At 37.7% G+C, this 17635-nt stretch overlaps 1 protein-coding gene across 3 annotated transcripts in view; it reads left to right on the plus strand.

Annotated features, from left to right (window-relative positions):
* Positions 1-17635, plus strand: part of PCBP3 (poly(rC) binding protein 3) — a 99523-nt gene that overhangs the window by 63402 nt on the left and 18486 nt on the right. Inside the window, exons 8-12 of one of the 3 annotated variants that reach the window (XM_089680862.1) lie at positions 348-476; positions 6521-6664; positions 12396-12437; positions 14659-14734; positions 15082-15141. In XM_089680862.1, the coding sequence (XP_089536988.1) occupies positions 348-476; positions 6521-6664; positions 12396-12437; positions 14659-14734; positions 15082-15141 (451 nt within the window). Of the gene's footprint in view, positions 1-347; positions 477-6520; positions 6665-12395; positions 12438-14655; positions 14735-15081; positions 15142-17635 lie in introns of all 3 variants that reach the window. The other 2 variants (XM_089680864.1, XM_089680863.1) reach the window with 2 other exon arrangements.

A 17635-nucleotide genomic window follows, 5' to 3' on the forward strand; every position in this document is an offset into this window, starting at 1 on the left:
TATGGGTTAACAGCAAGGTGTAGCTGGAGTTCTGAGTTTTCAACAAAAGTAAATGACCCAGATTTGTATAATTGAGGCTCTTGGGGTGTTCGCAAAGTTTACATGTATGGAAACACCTAGTTATCTGCTTTCCATATACTGTATATTGCCTGCTTCGCACTTTTAGAGTAATCATAGTGCCATTTATTATCTTCCTTGATTCATGGTATAATTATTGTTATATGTTATAAAGTATGCTAAAAATCAAAAAGTTAGCACATAGTACAATGACAAATGCAAAGCAAACAACATAAACTTATGAAATGTCACAATATTTGGTACATTGTTATGCTTTCTCCTTTTTGCAGTCTACAGGTGCTCAAGTGCAGGTAGCAGGAGATATGCTGCCTAACTCCACAGAGAGGGCAGTAACCATTTCGGGCACCCCTGATGCCATTATCCAGTGTGTCAAGCAAATATGTGTGGTGATGCTGGAGGTACAGTGTATCGGAGTAGCGGTAATGTAAACAATCACACCACACTTCATTCAAAGAAGACTACAGTGATTCGACTAGTGTAGGTAGTAACACTTATAGGTTCAATTGAGTACCGACGTGATACTTTTTTTTATTTGCACTAACATACAATTTTGTGGACAAGCTTTCGGTGTATGTCCCCTTCTTCAAGGTCCAGGCAGTACTACACAAAGTTTTAGCAGAATGTTAGAAGAGATGTAGGGGATGAAGAAAAAAAAAAAACAGAAACACACACAAACAGATGTACACAGCAATGGTTAAAAGACTAGGATTCGACTAGAGTTAAGACACAGCAAAAGCAAAGACTGGGGGGGGGAACAACACTCACAGAGGGAGTCATAAAACTGTTGGATAATGATTGAGGAATCCCATGTCCAAATTAAGGCCGTTATCTCTTGTGTCAAATAGAATTATCATTCTTAGTTCAAAAGTTTTTCTTTCCTGAATGGATTTGAAATTTTCTTTAAGAACTAAAATATTGAGGTCTTCCATAGTGTGGTCTGGTTGTGCGAAATGGTGTCCCACAGGTGTGCAACTTCTGTCCTGTTTCGCCAACATAAGATCCTTTGCTACATTTTCTGCACTGGATAAGGTACACAAAATTACTAGAGGTGCAGCTGTATGATCCAAAGATATTGAAGATTCCTTTTGAGTGTCTGACACTTTTTGATGGATTGATTTGGTTGCACAGTTTGCAGCGTTTTTTATTGCAGGGTTTGCTTCCATTATTTGTGACATCTTGATCAGAAGGAAGTTTCCTACTGATTAGTTTATTTCTGAGGTTGGGGGGTTGTCTGAAAGCTTCACACCTCAATATACAGGAAACCCACTGACAGATGAAACTACCTCCGCAGTTCTAGCTTCCACCCTCCACACACGAAACGTGCCATCATACACAGTCAGGACATTAGATACCACCGAATATGTTCTGACCCAAGATACAGAGATAAACATCTCGGGACACTAGCAGACTCCTTCCATAAGAAAGGTTACAAGGACAAAACTATCAACACCAGCATAAACACAGCCTTGAGAATCCAAAGAGAAAATCTACTTCTGTACAAAGAGAAAAAAACAAACAACCGTGTACCTCTAGGAACCACATACAACCCAGCACTAGAAGGAATAAGAAAAATAATCCAGTAATACAACCCATCATAACAGAGGATGGAACTCTGAAAGAAATATTCCAGCAACCCCCAATACTAGCTTTCAGACAACCCCCCAACCTCAGAAATAAACTAATCAGTAGGAAACTTCCTTCTGATCAAGATGTCACATATAATGGAAGCAAACCCTGCAATAAAAAACACTGCAAACTGTGCAGCCAAATCAATCCATCGAAAAGTGTCACACACTCAAAAGGGATCTTCAATATCTCCGAATCATACAGCTGCACCTCTAGTAATGTTGTGTACCTTAGCCAGTGCAGAAAATGCAGCAAAGGATCTTATGTTGGCGAAACAGGACAGAAGTTGCAAACAAGGATGAATTTGCACAGACATACCATCAAGGAACATAAAGAAGATGACTTCTGCACACCTGTGGGACACCATTTCGCACAACCAGACCACAATATGGAAGACCTAAAAATTTTAGTTCTTAAAGGAAATTTCAAATCCATTCAGGAAAGAAAAACGTTTGAACTAAGAATGATAATTCTATTTGACACAAGAGATAACGGCCTTAATTTGGACATGGGATTCCTCAATCATTATCCAACAGTTTTATGACTCCCTCTGTGAGTGTTGTTTCCTGCCCTCCCCCTTCCCAGTCTTTGCTTTTGCTGTGTCTTATCTCTAGTTGAATCCTAGTCTTTTAACCATTGCTTTGTACATCTGTTTGGTTTTTTTTTCTTTTTTCTTCATCCCCCACATCTCTTCTAACATTCTGCTAAAACTTTGTGTAGTACTGCCTGGACCTTGAAGAAGGGGACATACCCCAAAAGTTTTCCTCAAAATTGTATGTTAGTGCAAATAAAAAAAAGTATCACGTCGGTACTCAATTGTTTTTGTCAACTAATATGGCTACAATCACCTCAAGCAACACTTAAAGGTTAAAACTAAATTCCAGGTATGTCTTTTTTGCATAGTTACTTTGACCAATGTAAGTATGCATATGCCATATCAGTGTGATCTCTGTGAAATCTTTGTAGTAATTACCACTACTACAGTGATAGCCACTATTTTTCATGTCGTGTGCACAGCAGCTGCCCTGCTGCATAGTGAAAACACAGGTTCACTCCCTCTGCATGGGAGCCATTCACAGAATTGGCTGCATTTTTGTCAATGAATGCAAAGCACTCTCTGATTGGACTAAGTGGAGATCATGACATCCCTCCACCGTCTGCCTCTCCACTTCATGCAGTTAGAAAGCATCTTTTGTTCATTGAGAAAAATGCAAGATGTTCTGCTAATGGCACCCATGTCAAACAAGCAATCCCCTGTGTTCATTGTGCAGCACAGCAGCGGTCACTATACTAGCAGTAACTTCTACAGCAATTCTCTGCTTCCATAGGGATCCCGCAGGTATGGCATATGCATGTTTACATTGGTCCAAGCTGGACCAATGTAACTATGCAAAAAGAAGCCATACTTGGAATTCAAAGAACCTTGTTCGGGAAAGGTAAGAGCGAAAGGATAAAATTAGTGCAAATTGATCATGGCTACAGTGTTACTTGAACAAACAGGACATATTAGAAGCCAAATGATGTACATACATAAAGGCCTATTCAGTAAAGAAAAATGTAATGTGTATAATGTAGAAATACATAACAACCAATCAAATGTCATCTTTCACTACAGTTTGCTGAAATTTGGCTGCTTTTAGTTACAATACTTTGCAAAATACCATTATTCTTGCTGAATAAGTACAACACTGTTTTATCAGAACAGATTAAAGTGAAATTTTCAGTCTAAATATTCAGTTTAAATGGAGAAACTGCAAGATGACAGCAAGTACCTGTCATATAGTACAATTCTTTCCCTGAGCACCCATGGAAGCCCAGATTCAAAATGCAGGCTCACCTTTTTTGGCTGGAGCATTCTAACTTTTCCCATTGCGTACTGTGCCAATAACAGCAACTCAGTGTCATACAATGGTTCTCTTATTGCTTTGTAAGTGTTGGGAAGGGAGAGGCAGAGCAGACCAACTTAGAGGAGTTACTGCCTCTGTTTAGTGCACACCCTGGGTGTTCAGTAAAAGATTTGTACTATAATCTGTCTGTGTGTTAAGTAAACATGGACGACCAAATAATGTCATAAACTAAATTTTTTGCTATAAAGGTGGCACCACAGTGTGTAAGACTGTACCTTCTTAGGTTAAATTGAGTTTTCACTGCCAAAAAATCCTGACTTCCACAATTAAGCTCTTGGTTTCTTGAGTGACTTAATGCAATGTCCAAGCATTGTTATTGGGAGGCAGTGTCCCAAGGCTCATACCAATAACTTTCACAAAGTCAACAGGAACATTGAGTGATTTGGGACACAGTGCTAAGGAATATTATTGCAAATCAGCATGGGAAATCTGGCAATTTATGGTACAGCAACAACTTTAGAACTGTTTTCTTCAATGCAGGAATGATTAGAATAAAACCATTAAAAGACCTAATAGGTTAACTACCAGCACTCTCCACAATTGCAGCAGAGAAGTCAGCACATGGAATAACAATATGCAAAGAGTTAATAATTTTAAAGTGAATCACTAGCCAGGAAAACACACATATGTTGGTCATTTTTCCTAAATCTAGGAAATTTGTATCTATGTGGAAAAGCCATTTAATAAAAATCTGGCAACCCACCTCCTTTCATGAACATTAGCCTTCACCAGGGGTTTCTATCTCCCCTTGGATTCCTACTATGCCATTTAATTATCACTGTAATCATAAATAGCAGGATTCTCCAACATTGAACTAACAAAAAAGTGTGAGGTTTTAAGGAGTATAGTTTTTAAAGTGCAACTAAAACAGGAGGTCCCTGTATTGTGAATGAAAACAATGCTTTAAAAATTTTTTTTAAATTACAATGAAATGTAAGCATTGCATTACCAATAAAATGGTTAAGGCTTTAAAACAAATTAAAGATAAACTGCATTAGATAAATTACTTCCTACTTTTTTAGTTAGACTTTGATTTAATGTAGGCACATTTTCTCTACATCGTGGAAAATACTGTATGCACATGCTATAGTAACTGAAGGGCATTAGAAATGTTCAATTAAATAATATACACTGTTCTGATAAAATATGGAAAAAATCAGAGCTGACCTGTCATTTAATTTCGTTGCCTCATTTGTTAACTATGAACTTGCCCAGTTTAGTGTACATGGAAAAACACTTGTTGTTTTGGCTTACTTGTACAGTAGAGCCACCAATAGACCTAGAAATAATAAAGTATAGACTATGAAGCTGTATGGTTCTATGAGATTGGTTTACTAAAAACAAAAATGGTTCTATGAGATTGGTTTACTAAAAACAAATAGACTGGTAACTTTGCAAGGGAAATTTATCAGCTTAGCAAATGTGATAAAAATTCACTTTGCAAAGAATACCCAATCACATGGAAGTTAAATAAAAAACAAAACTGTTGTTGCTTGGACATGCTTGGATAATAGAAGTCAGCAGTACTTCACCTCATTCACTAAGCTAAGGGAAAGTTACCTTACAAAGTGAATAGCCTATCTGCCTTTAGTAAATCAATCTTTATTTGTCCTTTGACTTTTACTGATCTAAAACGCCATGAGATCCCCATTTTTAATAAGAATAATATATTTCAGTTAGTGGGTTTGACTTAGGAAAGGAGTAAAGAATGTTGACTTTGAAAATTAAATGTTCAGTTAGAGAAGTTGTATTCACATTAATCACCTAATCATATCCAAGCACAAATACTATTTTTTTAATTTTCTTGCATATGCAGTATTTGGATAAATTAAATTAACCTAGCTTTACCTTATTCATGTAGGTAAGTGAACATTCACTTTACAAAGTCAGCATTCTGCACTTACTATATAAATCAACCCCATTGACAACACTGTGCTCCTAAATCACCTTTATCCTATAAAATATACACAGTATAATGAAGGAGAGAAAGAAAAGGGCACCGCTCGAGCCTCCCATAAACTCCTGTATGTGAAGGATGGCCTCAGCTGTCACGCCGGCCATAACCTCTGATGCGGTTCACTCTGCCCACCAGGGCTTGATCACAGAGGAGACTCATCTGTGATCAAGCCTTGGTGGTTAGGGCAAAACACATCAGAGGGCATGGCCAACGTGACAGCTGAGGCCATCCTTCAACAGAATCTGGATCTTAATGTGGACACCGCTCCCCTGCTATGCCGGTGAGGTGACTACTTAGAATATACAGCTTATGAGTGGTGCTAAGATTTTCTACATTGCAATTCATACACTGTATCATTTTTAGGCTCAGTGGGGTTCATTTATTTAGGGAGTAGAACATGTTGACTTTGAGAATGCCTGTTCACATTTTTTTCTTGAATTGTTTTGTGATTGGATGATTGAATTAAATACAGCTTGATCTTATTCAATAAGTAGTAAGCATTGATTTGCAAAGTAAAAATTTGCTACTCCTTTAGTAAATAAACCCCACTTAGATCTACTCATGAACTTAAATCAATGCAAACGTCTTTTGACATTACATTATCTGTAACACAATTTAAACAATGCATGCATCTATCCTGTGTAACTGAATGTAATTAAATGTTAATAGGTGCAACCATAAGAAAAGCAGAAAAGTGTAGAAGACAACAGCTGTAGGTTTGCTAAGAAAGAATCAATGTACATCAATGTATGTCTTTTAATCTCAACTAATAGCTTTTATTCCTGTAGCCATTGCTCATCAGTTAAACAAAGCACTGCCATTACCTCTACAGCACACATTTATTCTGTGTCTTGTTTTCTTCTATTAGAGCTTTGTTAACATGTGGTGAATATTGTCTGATTCTGGGCGGGTACTCTAATATTATCTCTCCCTCTCCTATCCCTTTTCCTAGTCCCCACCAAAAGGTGCCACAATCCCTTACCGTCCAAAACCCGCCTCCGCCCCTGTCATTTTTGCAGGTGGTCAGGTAAGAGCGGACCCGCTGGGTGCCTCCACTGCCAACCTCAGCCTATTGCTGCAGCACCAGCCTCTGCCCGTTAGTTTTGCAAAGATTTTCTTGCATGTTCTCTCATCCTACAAGTGATCACTCATCAGATTGGAACATAAGCCCTGAAATACTGCTGGCCTGGTGTTCCTGCAATACTTATGTACACAAAAGAAAAGCTTTAAAGTGGATGTAAACTTCTGAAAAATGAACAGAGCAGATTCCTCCATAGCGTGTACTAGCTTCAGTCCAAAACACCAAGTGTAATTTCTGTCTTCTCTCTCTTCCCTCTGCTATCGGCATTAGTTCCTTCTGACAGGTTATCCTGACACCACGGAATCTTGAGAGACGGCTCCGCCACCCCTTTCAGCACACAGAGAATGATTGACAGCCTTAGCTGTTCATGTTACCCTATGAGACTGGTTAGTGTATCCTTCACCTCTACTAAGGACTAAGATTACCGTTAGCTCTCCTCTCTCTACTGTGCCACTTCAGATATCTATCCATGCCTGCTGGAGTGGAGAAATAACATTTCTGTGTGTTTTAGAAGGCCGTAGAGAATGGAGGGTCGCAGATAAACTGGTACAGCTTATATAGAATATTTTTTATTTCATTTCTGTGTATCACCTGAGGCCAGTCACTTCTCTGGGTATATGTAAGAGTTTACAACCATTTTAAGGAATTTTAAATAGTAATGTTGCATTATCTGTTCACCTTTACATGAAATAAAAAAGAAATGTCAACAACTTAAACAGCAACTCTTATGACCAAGGAGCTTTTATTTTTCTTTCCATCTAAAAAGAGATTGTCCCTAACAATGAAAGCAAGAAATGTTCATCTATTAGTACCCGTACAGTTAACGAATAACAGGGCCTTACTAAACGATCTGCCATAGCACGTATGGCATGCTAAATTTACATCTAAAGCAATATTATAACATGTAATAACACTGATTTAGAGACCACTATTGCAGGCCTTAACAGCTATGTTTTATCTTGATTTAAGCCCACAATTGTTGCGTTTGTATTACCTACTGGAGGGAATGTTCAAAAGAGGCATTAAAAAGATATCTTCATGAGAGATTAATGAAGGCTGCCATTACTGAACATTGCTTTGACCACATTAGTTACTTTACTATCATTCTGATGCTTTGACTTTGAGGGTTCATGTACACTGCAGCTGATAAACTCACGCATTTTTTTTCAGCAGCCCCTGAACTCTCCCTATTGTTTTCCTATGTGTCCATGTACACTATGTCGTTTACAGGCAGTTGAGTTTACAGTCTTTTTTTGAACGCAAAAAACTTGCGTGCAGGAGTAGATTTTATCAGCATTCCAAACGCCAAACGCTTGTAAATGCGGCTAAACGTGGCTAACTGCATTTATAAGCATTTGCGTTTTAAATTTTTTTATAACTTCCATTTCCAGATGCTGTCCAGAACTTTTTTCATCATGAAAAATGCATGCAAAGCGTTTTCCCGGTACTCAAATGGACCTGGTATATCATCATAAAGAAAATAAGTTAGACACTGCTGCAATAATTTCTGCACAGAAATGAGCTGGAACTCATCCAAACACCACGAATAAAAAAAAAAAAAGACAGCTTATCTCAACAAATACTGCTCTCTGCTTCTTCTCTCTCTATTTCTCTCAAAATGTCTGAAATAGTAATTTTTTTACTGGTTTTCAGTGCATTCTGGGCATTTTAGAAGGTCTCCTGAGGTCATCTTTAAAAAACGCTTCTAAATGCAAATGCAAACGCTCATAAACGCGGTATGCAAACATGGCTAAACAGACGTTTTTCAACCTACGTTTTCCAGCAGTCAGTTTCCATCGTTCAGAAGTGTCCCCTGTACATGGAGCCTAATGCTCTCTGAGTAAATGACTTCATAGAGCCAGAACTACAGAGGTGCTGAGAGGAGGAGTTTAAGGAGGCGGAGTCAGTACAGGAATCACTACTTGCGGGCAGCAATGTACCACAAGATATGTAGTCCTTAGAAATTGAAAGTAAACGGTAGAGGAGAAGCTGCAAAGCATGCTGGGAATCCAGGCAGTTGTAGAAGGAGATGTCCAGCAGACTGGCAGCAACACAAAATGAACAGAGATTTTTCAAAGAAGCTTATATTGGATCATCAAAAATAACTATTGCTTGTATTGTTTTTACAATGATGATGTTATAAAACAAATGTGTATGCTCTGACCATAGATTTCCTTTCATTTCAAATCACTGTGGTTCAGAGGATCAGAATATATGTCTTGATCATTCATATGGTTCTGGAGATCTGTATAAGATCTTGTAGCCATGACCAGGTTTGAGATGTTCTGCAAAAAAGTACGTTTTTTTAGGTATAAGTGGTAATTCTGCCATTGTTGACCTCTCCTTCCTAAAATATGAGTTCCTTAGCTGTCATAATGGTTGTATCAGCACTCTTTCTGTCACTGGCCTAAAATAAGTATGTGGATTAGGAGTCTTTCCTTTTTCCGATGTGTTTGTTCCAGGTTAGTTTAGATCTGAAGCCTGAGATGGCTAGGCAGCTTGCTTTTCAGAAGGAGATCATCAGTGATAGCCACCATATTACTCTCTGCACAGGCTGCCGAGATCTGTTTTGCACACATGAAAATATCAACTCAGATAACAAATTACTGTTTGTGCTAATGATCTGAAAACACTGGATCATAGAATGTTACTCAAATACACATCATAGTTACATAAAAGCTCCATGACCAACTGAGTTTGCTGAAAACCAAAGGCTGGCAGTATTATTCAGAGCTAATGGTCCCTCATCCTATGCATGAATGGGAGGGGTAATGAAGTGGAACATTTTGCTTCAAAATGTAATTGAAGAACTAATAGGAGTTATCTTAATTACTTTTTTATTTTAAAAGATGTCTAGCATGCAACTATCCATAGATGGTTAGACGTTTGATAACATCGACATGTATTCCCTAAAAAAAGTTATGACTTCACTTTTGATTAGCTAGCCCAATGATATTTGTGTTTGTGACTGTGGTTTCTGTGGTGACCAACAAAAATAAAAGCCAATATACAATACAGCACAATATACAGATGAGCAGATTCAGGCACAGAATACAATCATTCTTTGAACTGCTTCTGCAGCTTGGGAACCAATGGCACTAAATCAGAATTGAAAACTTTACTTCTAGGTCTATATGTTTTTTTTTCAGATGGATTGATTGTTAACTACATTTTTTTCGACCTTACTTTTAATATTAGTGGTGGCCAAAAGTAAAATTTGAACTCCAGATGGGAAAAACACCACTAATGCATTCATGTATTCATTGGTAAACACTAAACCTATTATACTGTATATATATAATGTAATTGTTACTGTCCTGATAGCAGCCTTCTGTAATCCACTTTTTCCCAGCACTCAGAGATGAGTTGCTAGTGCTAGGAGCCATTCAGACAGATGAATGACTTCATCAGAGTGCTGCTTCATCTTCATTACTCAATCAGCAAGCTAGGGGCTGGCTTGAGTCCTGTCATTGTGTTGTAGCAGCACTATAAGTTCTAGACCTGGATGGCAGTAGACGATTAGGAATTCCTTGGCATCTCTGTCTTTCTTATTCTCTCTCTTATTCATAAATACACTTCTACATAAATTTACCGTGTATTACAGTATTAAAAAAAATAATATACAGTTCTATTATTCTATTATTAATTTCTGGTGACACTGTGGAGTAAAGTAAGTGGAGACTGATCAGATACTGATTCTGTAAGTTAATTTAATTAATGTGATTAGCCGGGGGTTCCTCTTGGTCCTATTGTTGTACTATGGCAGCAGTGGGGGTTCTAGACCTGGCTGGCTGTAGACAATTAAGAATTCCTTGGCATCTCTGTCTTTTATTCATAAATACACTTATACATAAATGTAACTTGTATTACAGTATGAGAAAAAATAATATACAGTTCTATTATTCTATTATTAATTTCTGGTGACACTAGCATATGGTAGGAATGCATGATGATCATATTAGACATAACTAGTTCCTATTCACTTTTAACTGAAAGACTGTCCAATTTAGTGTGTAGCAAATGTGAATATAAGGTAGAGATTGATCAGATACTGATTCTGTAAGTTAATTTAGTCAATGTGATTAGCTGGGGGTTCGTCTTGGTCCTATTGTTGTACTATAGCAGCAGTGGGGGTTCTAGACCTGGCTGGCTGTAGACAATTGAAAATTCCTTGGCATGCAAAAGAGTCTCTCTCTTTCTCCTTCTCTCCCTCACTCTCATTCTTTCGCTCTAGGCTTTTTCAGATACTAATTTTGCTTGTTTTTTTTTGTAAATTAATTCAGTGTGTGTGAGTAGATCTTCAGTGAAAGGGTTTACAATTTCAGTCTTTTTTATTGTAGAAAACCAAATAATGTTTTTGACTGATAGTGATTATGCCATTTTAATAAATAGAAGCTATTGATGGGTATAAAGAGCAGACACCTAGAGCAGTCTTCAGCAGCAATTTTCTGTGCCCTCCTCTGTCTTGTGTCAGGTGTTACTGATCAGATAAAGCTCGGACTACCTTCCACCTTCATACTTTTCTACTCACACTTATGATGGGCTGCCTTACTTTCCAATAGTAATGTGTAAGATATAGGAGGAGGTGAACAAGCTATGGCATGCCCAGAAAGCACTGAAGCTTTGCACAAACAGAACAGTGTGCTTTCAAGCACAGTGGAGAAACTGATTTTTTGGCTATTAGGCCCCCTTCACACTTGCGGACCATTGACAGATGAAAAAGGACATCAATGCTTCTCTATGTAAAAATGGATGTAAAAAGATGACGGATGGAGAAAAAAAACAAATGAAAAATGGATGAATGAAGGATGTTGACTAACAAAATCTGATCATAAAAAATGTGACTGAACTCATGAAACAAACAGTCCGCAAGTGTGAAAGGTGGGGACAATGTTACTTTAAAAAAAAAATTAATTGACAATGAAGATTCTGCTTAGATGTATTTTAACAAATACACTTCTTGTTTATCCTTTCATTTGTTGTACTATGAATTAGGAATATATTATAAAGCATACGTTCATATTTATTTCAATGACAGAAAACACCTTTTATTCAGATCATGTGTAATATAACTTTCAGAGAGGGATGTCTAGGGAGCATTTTTTAAAGTGCCATCATAAGAATGATTTGTTTGCCTCATTTTGGTGTCAGTGCTGGATATACAGCCAAAATACTTTTCAGCTGGAGGTGCCTGTACAAATGTATTAATTGACTATTTTGTTGGTCCCACTTATTCATGAACTTTGAGTTCTGAACACGTAGACGTAGAGGTTAGTATATAACTATTTTTATTGCATGTATTTAAGTTATTTTCCAATATAATAAAAAAATTTTAATCTTACTTCTGAGCCCTCCCTGTAGTATCTTGTATGAGCAAGATACAGTCCTTCTAAAACTTTTCTTTACATTTACTTGCCCAAATTTTGTCCAACACAGATATTGTGGAGCTCATAACTATTATGTCTGAATGATCAGGATCTGTTGCCAGATCTTACCTGCAGGATGAACTGTAGGAAAAATCTTGATTCGTAACGTCTGTAACAAGGAGGTAGCAGGAATGGTTGAAATTTTCTATTCTTTTGGAACAACAGGAAACATGCTTTTTTACAGAATTATGGACAGGGTTTAGGTATTGGTATTGAGTTTACCATACTAGATATCAAGTCTTCTGCCATTTGTGCCTGCAGATTTGTTTCCAAATGTGACATGCCACACTGACATGCACTTATTTACCCTTTTGTTTCAGGCCTACTCCATCCAAGGACAGTACGCAATCCCTCACCCTGATGTGAGTTCTCATCTCTCATTTTCTACCCCATCCTTCTTCCTGACACTTTCTTCCCCAGCATGCTGGTGTTACTGATAATTAATATTAGACCATAATATTAATGTGTCTGAGATGGGAGCTCTGTATCTTTACACTGTGGGCAGCCATGGGATCTGTGTCACAATGGAAGGAGGACTTGGCTTTCTCAGTTCTGTTTTTCTAGCTTTATACTTTGTAGGGTCTAGAAGCATGCTTGAGATTGTATACACAAATGCTAAACTTGTACTAATGTTCTGTTTAAGTTTGGCTAAACTCTATTTAATGCAGGATGAATGCTGAATCCTTTAGGGAATGTTTTAGCAATGTACAGATCTTGAAAGTGATATCTGCCCAATATTTTAACTAAAACAGAGTTAGTGCAAATGTTATAAATCAGCAGACAGGCCTGTACAGAATTTGAAATGATGTTTTTATTCACTTTAAACATTACAAAATATACAAATCAGAGGGTTCAGACAGGAAATTCAAGACATTTCGACATAGTGAAAGCATGTTTGTTAAGGAGGGTTGTAAAGCAATAATGAACAAACTACAATAATTCATGTCAACCGATCTGACTACATTTTTCATCAGATTTTGACTAATGGGAGGTGATTTCTTGGTTAATCTGGACACATTGAGTTTTTTTGATTCAACCGGCTGGTTTAATGAAAACGATTGAGTTTTTTTCATTCAACCGGCTGGTTAAATGAAAAAAAAAAAACTCACAGATTCCTGCATCAACACAAACTATGTGGATGAAGGGATCTTCCCAACTGCACTATTGTATTCTGACAGCAGGGGCACCCCTGTCAGAATACACAGCTCAGCGCTGCAGCCATTGCCTGCAAGTGCTGTTTGAAACCTGGTTTTCTAGCAGGATGGTTTGAAAGAAGCCGATCATGGAACAGAAAGCGGTACACAATAGTCAGCCCATTTCCTGCAGAACCAGCCATCTTTAGGTACCAGGGGCGGACTGACCATTTGGAAACTCGAGCACTGCCCGAGGGCCCAGGGTCAGTAAGGGGCCCCATGAGATGCCTCTGGTACCTTTTTCATAGGCTTTTTTGAGTTTGGGCAAGGACACAGGGGCCCCATGATCCCCTATTGCCCGGGGGCCCCATGAGTTGTCAGTCCGCCCCTGTTAGGTACATGTATACCCAGCTTAAAGCTAGTGTTAGCATTAGAGTTAAATACAGATTTTTACAGTGTTGTCATAATTGTCATCAGAGACTAAAAACGTAGGAGTCACTAAATATGACCACACAGACTACACAGTATTCTATATTATACTTGTTTTCACATAACAAACTATACAAAGTTACTAGAAGAGTTTGTGTTTGTTACACCACAATATTCATTGGATTAAAGAGAACACACCTGTTAACAAAGGATAAACATAGCACCAGATGAACATGTCATCCTATGTTTTATGTGTTGCCATCATCTTTGTTGCCATCATTACTTTTTATAGCCTATATTTTATTACATTCAATAATATAATTGGGGAAGCAATAAGCTGTCTTTACTGTCTGGTTATTATCTTTGTAAAATACCTGTTTCTAAAACTCTGTAGATGAACATGCCATCCTACTGCTGAGATCCACAACTTAAGATTTCTCCCTCACATTTGCTGGCACTTTTTATAATCTTTAAAGCCTATATTTTTTATGACATTCAATAATCAAAGTGTGGATGCAACAAGTGGCTTTTCCTGTCTGATTCTTATCTTGTAAAACACCTGTCACCACCTGTACATGATTTGTAGATTATTCTGGTTAGTAGTTGATATACATTGAGAAAGAGAAATGATGCCATATACTTCAGTGGATGTTTAGGATGAATATGTCGTATTGTTATTTAATGGCACCCTATGTGTTCTGATCACACTGGTGACAACCGTGAGCTCAAAAATGGTACAATAAATCCATACATGGATCCACATGGATACTTAGATATCAAGAAGACAACAAGCACTTATTAGAAGGAGGTGTGAATATGGATTAGCATGATATATTTGCATTACATCTTCTAAAGATTTCAAGCCAAGTTCTCATTCACCTGGATTGTGTATGTGTCCCATGGCTCCCTGGTGCTTTGTTTCATTTTATTTTATTATTTGACTGTTTTCTTGTGCCTGTGACTTCTTGTACTCTCTAACAATAACCTTCTTAGTTCTAATGTCCCTCCTACCCCTCAGCAGTTGACCAAGCTCCACCAGTTGGCCATGCAGCAAACCCCCTTTACTCCCCTCGGACAGACCACCCCTGCTTTCCCTGGTACGTACCCAACTTTCCCGTTCTAGAGTCTTCCTTCTTTTTCTCTTCTCACGTCTCAGGCATTTCACGTTTTGTTCATTTGTACTTTTTATGCATTAATTTTCTGTAAAAAAAAAATAATTACAGTTAATAGTGCTCTCATAGCTCCATCTGCTGGCACATCATATTACATTGATAGGCTCTAAACTATTTGTACTGATGGTTCTTGGATAAACATAGTTAATCTTACTAAGTACTGATAAACAGAATACATTGTCTCATCAGATTTTGGGCTTATTTAGACAATGTAAAACATGTTGATCTTCTAAAGGGCAAGAAACTTAAATATATGTTTTCTTTCTCCTTAGGAGAAAAGCTGCCCTTACATTCCTCTGAAGAAGCTCAAAACTTGATGGGACAGTCCACAGGTAACCCATGCTAAATTAGCAGGCTTGTAATTCCCGGGCTTCATTGGCCAACTGAATATTTGACCTGATAGTTAACACAAGAGGGCTAGTAGCCTAAAAAGACCCAGGTCTAATAGAGCGGTACCAGAAAAAGGAGAATGGTGGGAAGTAAAAAAAGCATGCTAGTTGAGAGTTAGGTGGTAAATGTTAGCACATGGCCCATGAGCCCCTTTTCATATTGCCAGAAAAGCAATTATACTAAGTTGTTTAAAAACATCCCAAGCCTCACTAGTGCTGCTGTCTTCAAGATAAAGGAGGACAGACAGGAAGCAAGCTAATCACTTTGCAGAGGGTTTTGTCTTGGATATTTATGCTTCTGCTTCAGTTTGTACATCATACATCTTCACATTCTGCTTCACTTCATTGTACTTTTATGTATTTAGTTCCTGTTCACAAGCATAGCCATGTTCATGGTCCATACATTGCTTACTAGGAATGCACAACTTCAGTACTGAAGATGTTGTAGCTACCTAAGAATCATACAAGGTATTCTACAGCCACAGCTCAGTGCTGATAATTGGCATTTTTTATACAGATACAAAACTGTACCTTGAATAACTGAATGACAAGAAAGTGATTACTGCAAGATTACATGTGGTAGAGTTAGGCACCTGCTGCTTTGCTGATGAAAGCATTTAAAATTGTTTAATGTTTCACAAAAGTTTGTATTGAAAGAAATGTGTTTTCCATACTGAACCAAATGTACAATCTTCACGCTATAACTAGTTTCAGCTGGCTGTAACATAAGGAGTCCCGTTCATCAAATTCTCTGAAATAAGAGCTGCCTGTGTTTGTTGGCAATTTATGTAAATTTTAATATTTGTATTTATGTACTTATCAGTTTTAATTATCTGTTCATTGTATATTTTCATTCATATCCTGCTTTATGAAGAAGATTACACCAACAAAATGACACATTGCTCTATTTCTACTAAGTAAAGCATGATCTAACATAAATTAAGCCAGTAACATCATTTTGCAAAGTGAAGTAATTGTGTAGATCAGTGGTCTCCAAACTGGGGCCCAGGAGCTGAATATGGCCCTTTGCTTGCCTCTATCTGTCCCTTGGGGCACTATTTCACCAATTGACACAGATAATGAGGCACCATCATTGGTGTCAGTTGATGAAATAGTGCCCCAAGGGCCCCCCATCAATGGTGCACTACTCTTCCCATTTATACCAACAACGGGGCGCTCCTGAGGCCTGAAGGTCAGTAAACTGGCCCTTTGCTTAGAAAGTTTGGAGACCCCTGGTGTAGTTGTTTACCAGGTGCATACACATATTTTCAAAGTGCTTGGCCACATTCTTATAACAATTCTGGTGCTTCCAAAAAACCTAAACTTTCTTACATAGGGAGAAGGCACACATTTTATCCTTATCTCACAATACAATGCTCAGTCCAAGAGCTTTGCTAGTCTCTGGCATCCAGGCCACGCACCCCAAGTATTCTAATACCAGGTATTTAAGGCTGAAGCAGTGCACCTGACCAATTCCTATCTACAGGACCAGGCAATGTCATATGTGGGAGTGGGTGCCTAACCATTGCAAATAACCAAGTGTGGAAAAACAGTATTTGCCTAGACTTTTTGGGAGGCTGAATGAGAAAAGGAGAGGGGGCAGACTCTGTAGATAAATTGTGAAACCAGAAGTGCTTTGTAACCATCGGCGCTATTACTTTACTTTGCAAGTGGATATTACAGGTTCACTTTACACAACAGTTAAGTCACACTGACTTAATTCTCTATTGCCTTCTGCATTGCCATATAGCAATGCAATATACCAATCAACTGTCATTTTTGTGGTACAGGACTGAAAAATAAATGATGACTATGATTGTTGGTTTGGACAATACACTTCTTTTTTCAGATACTTGGGTACATATGTTTATAATATTAATGCTCCTGTTTCTGCAGGGAGTGAAATAAAATATTATGTTTAGCTATATATAAAATTATTCCTTTTACATAACTTATATATGGTCAGGTTTGAAATTGGACAGCCTAGTTTGAAACCACTTTGTTCAGTTTTCTCGGTTAAACTGCAACTTATTGCTCGATCCCATCTATAATCAAGCCTTTTGACATTAGACTTTAGGGCAGATATGTCAATCGAGTTTGTGGTTTTGGGACTGCACATGACCCTAGTAGCCCTGCTCTAAGCATCTTGGCTAAGCTTAGCAATTAAACCATGTAATAATTAGAACAATTTGTAATAATTAGAAAAAAGTGTCTCTTAATATCATAAATGCATGATTTATTTAATTAGTTTGAAGTGGGACACAGTTCAGAATAGTTCCTTTCTGTCTAATCTAAAACTGTAATCAAAATATTAAAAATTGCAATTGCCTAACTAAAGCAATAATTTTAGTCGTATGCGGAATATATCTGCCCCCATGTTGACTTTTAGCTACTCAGGTAGCCCTTTTTTATCTGAGTTTGACAAACCATGGCTTTT

This window comes from Staurois parvus, unplaced genomic scaffold (genome assembly GCF_062004578.1).
Source record: "Staurois parvus isolate SC_StPar_1 unplaced genomic scaffold, SC_StPar_1.0 ptg000251l, whole genome shotgun sequence".
Lineage (NCBI taxonomy): Eukaryota > Metazoa > Chordata > Amphibia > Anura > Ranidae > Staurois > Staurois parvus.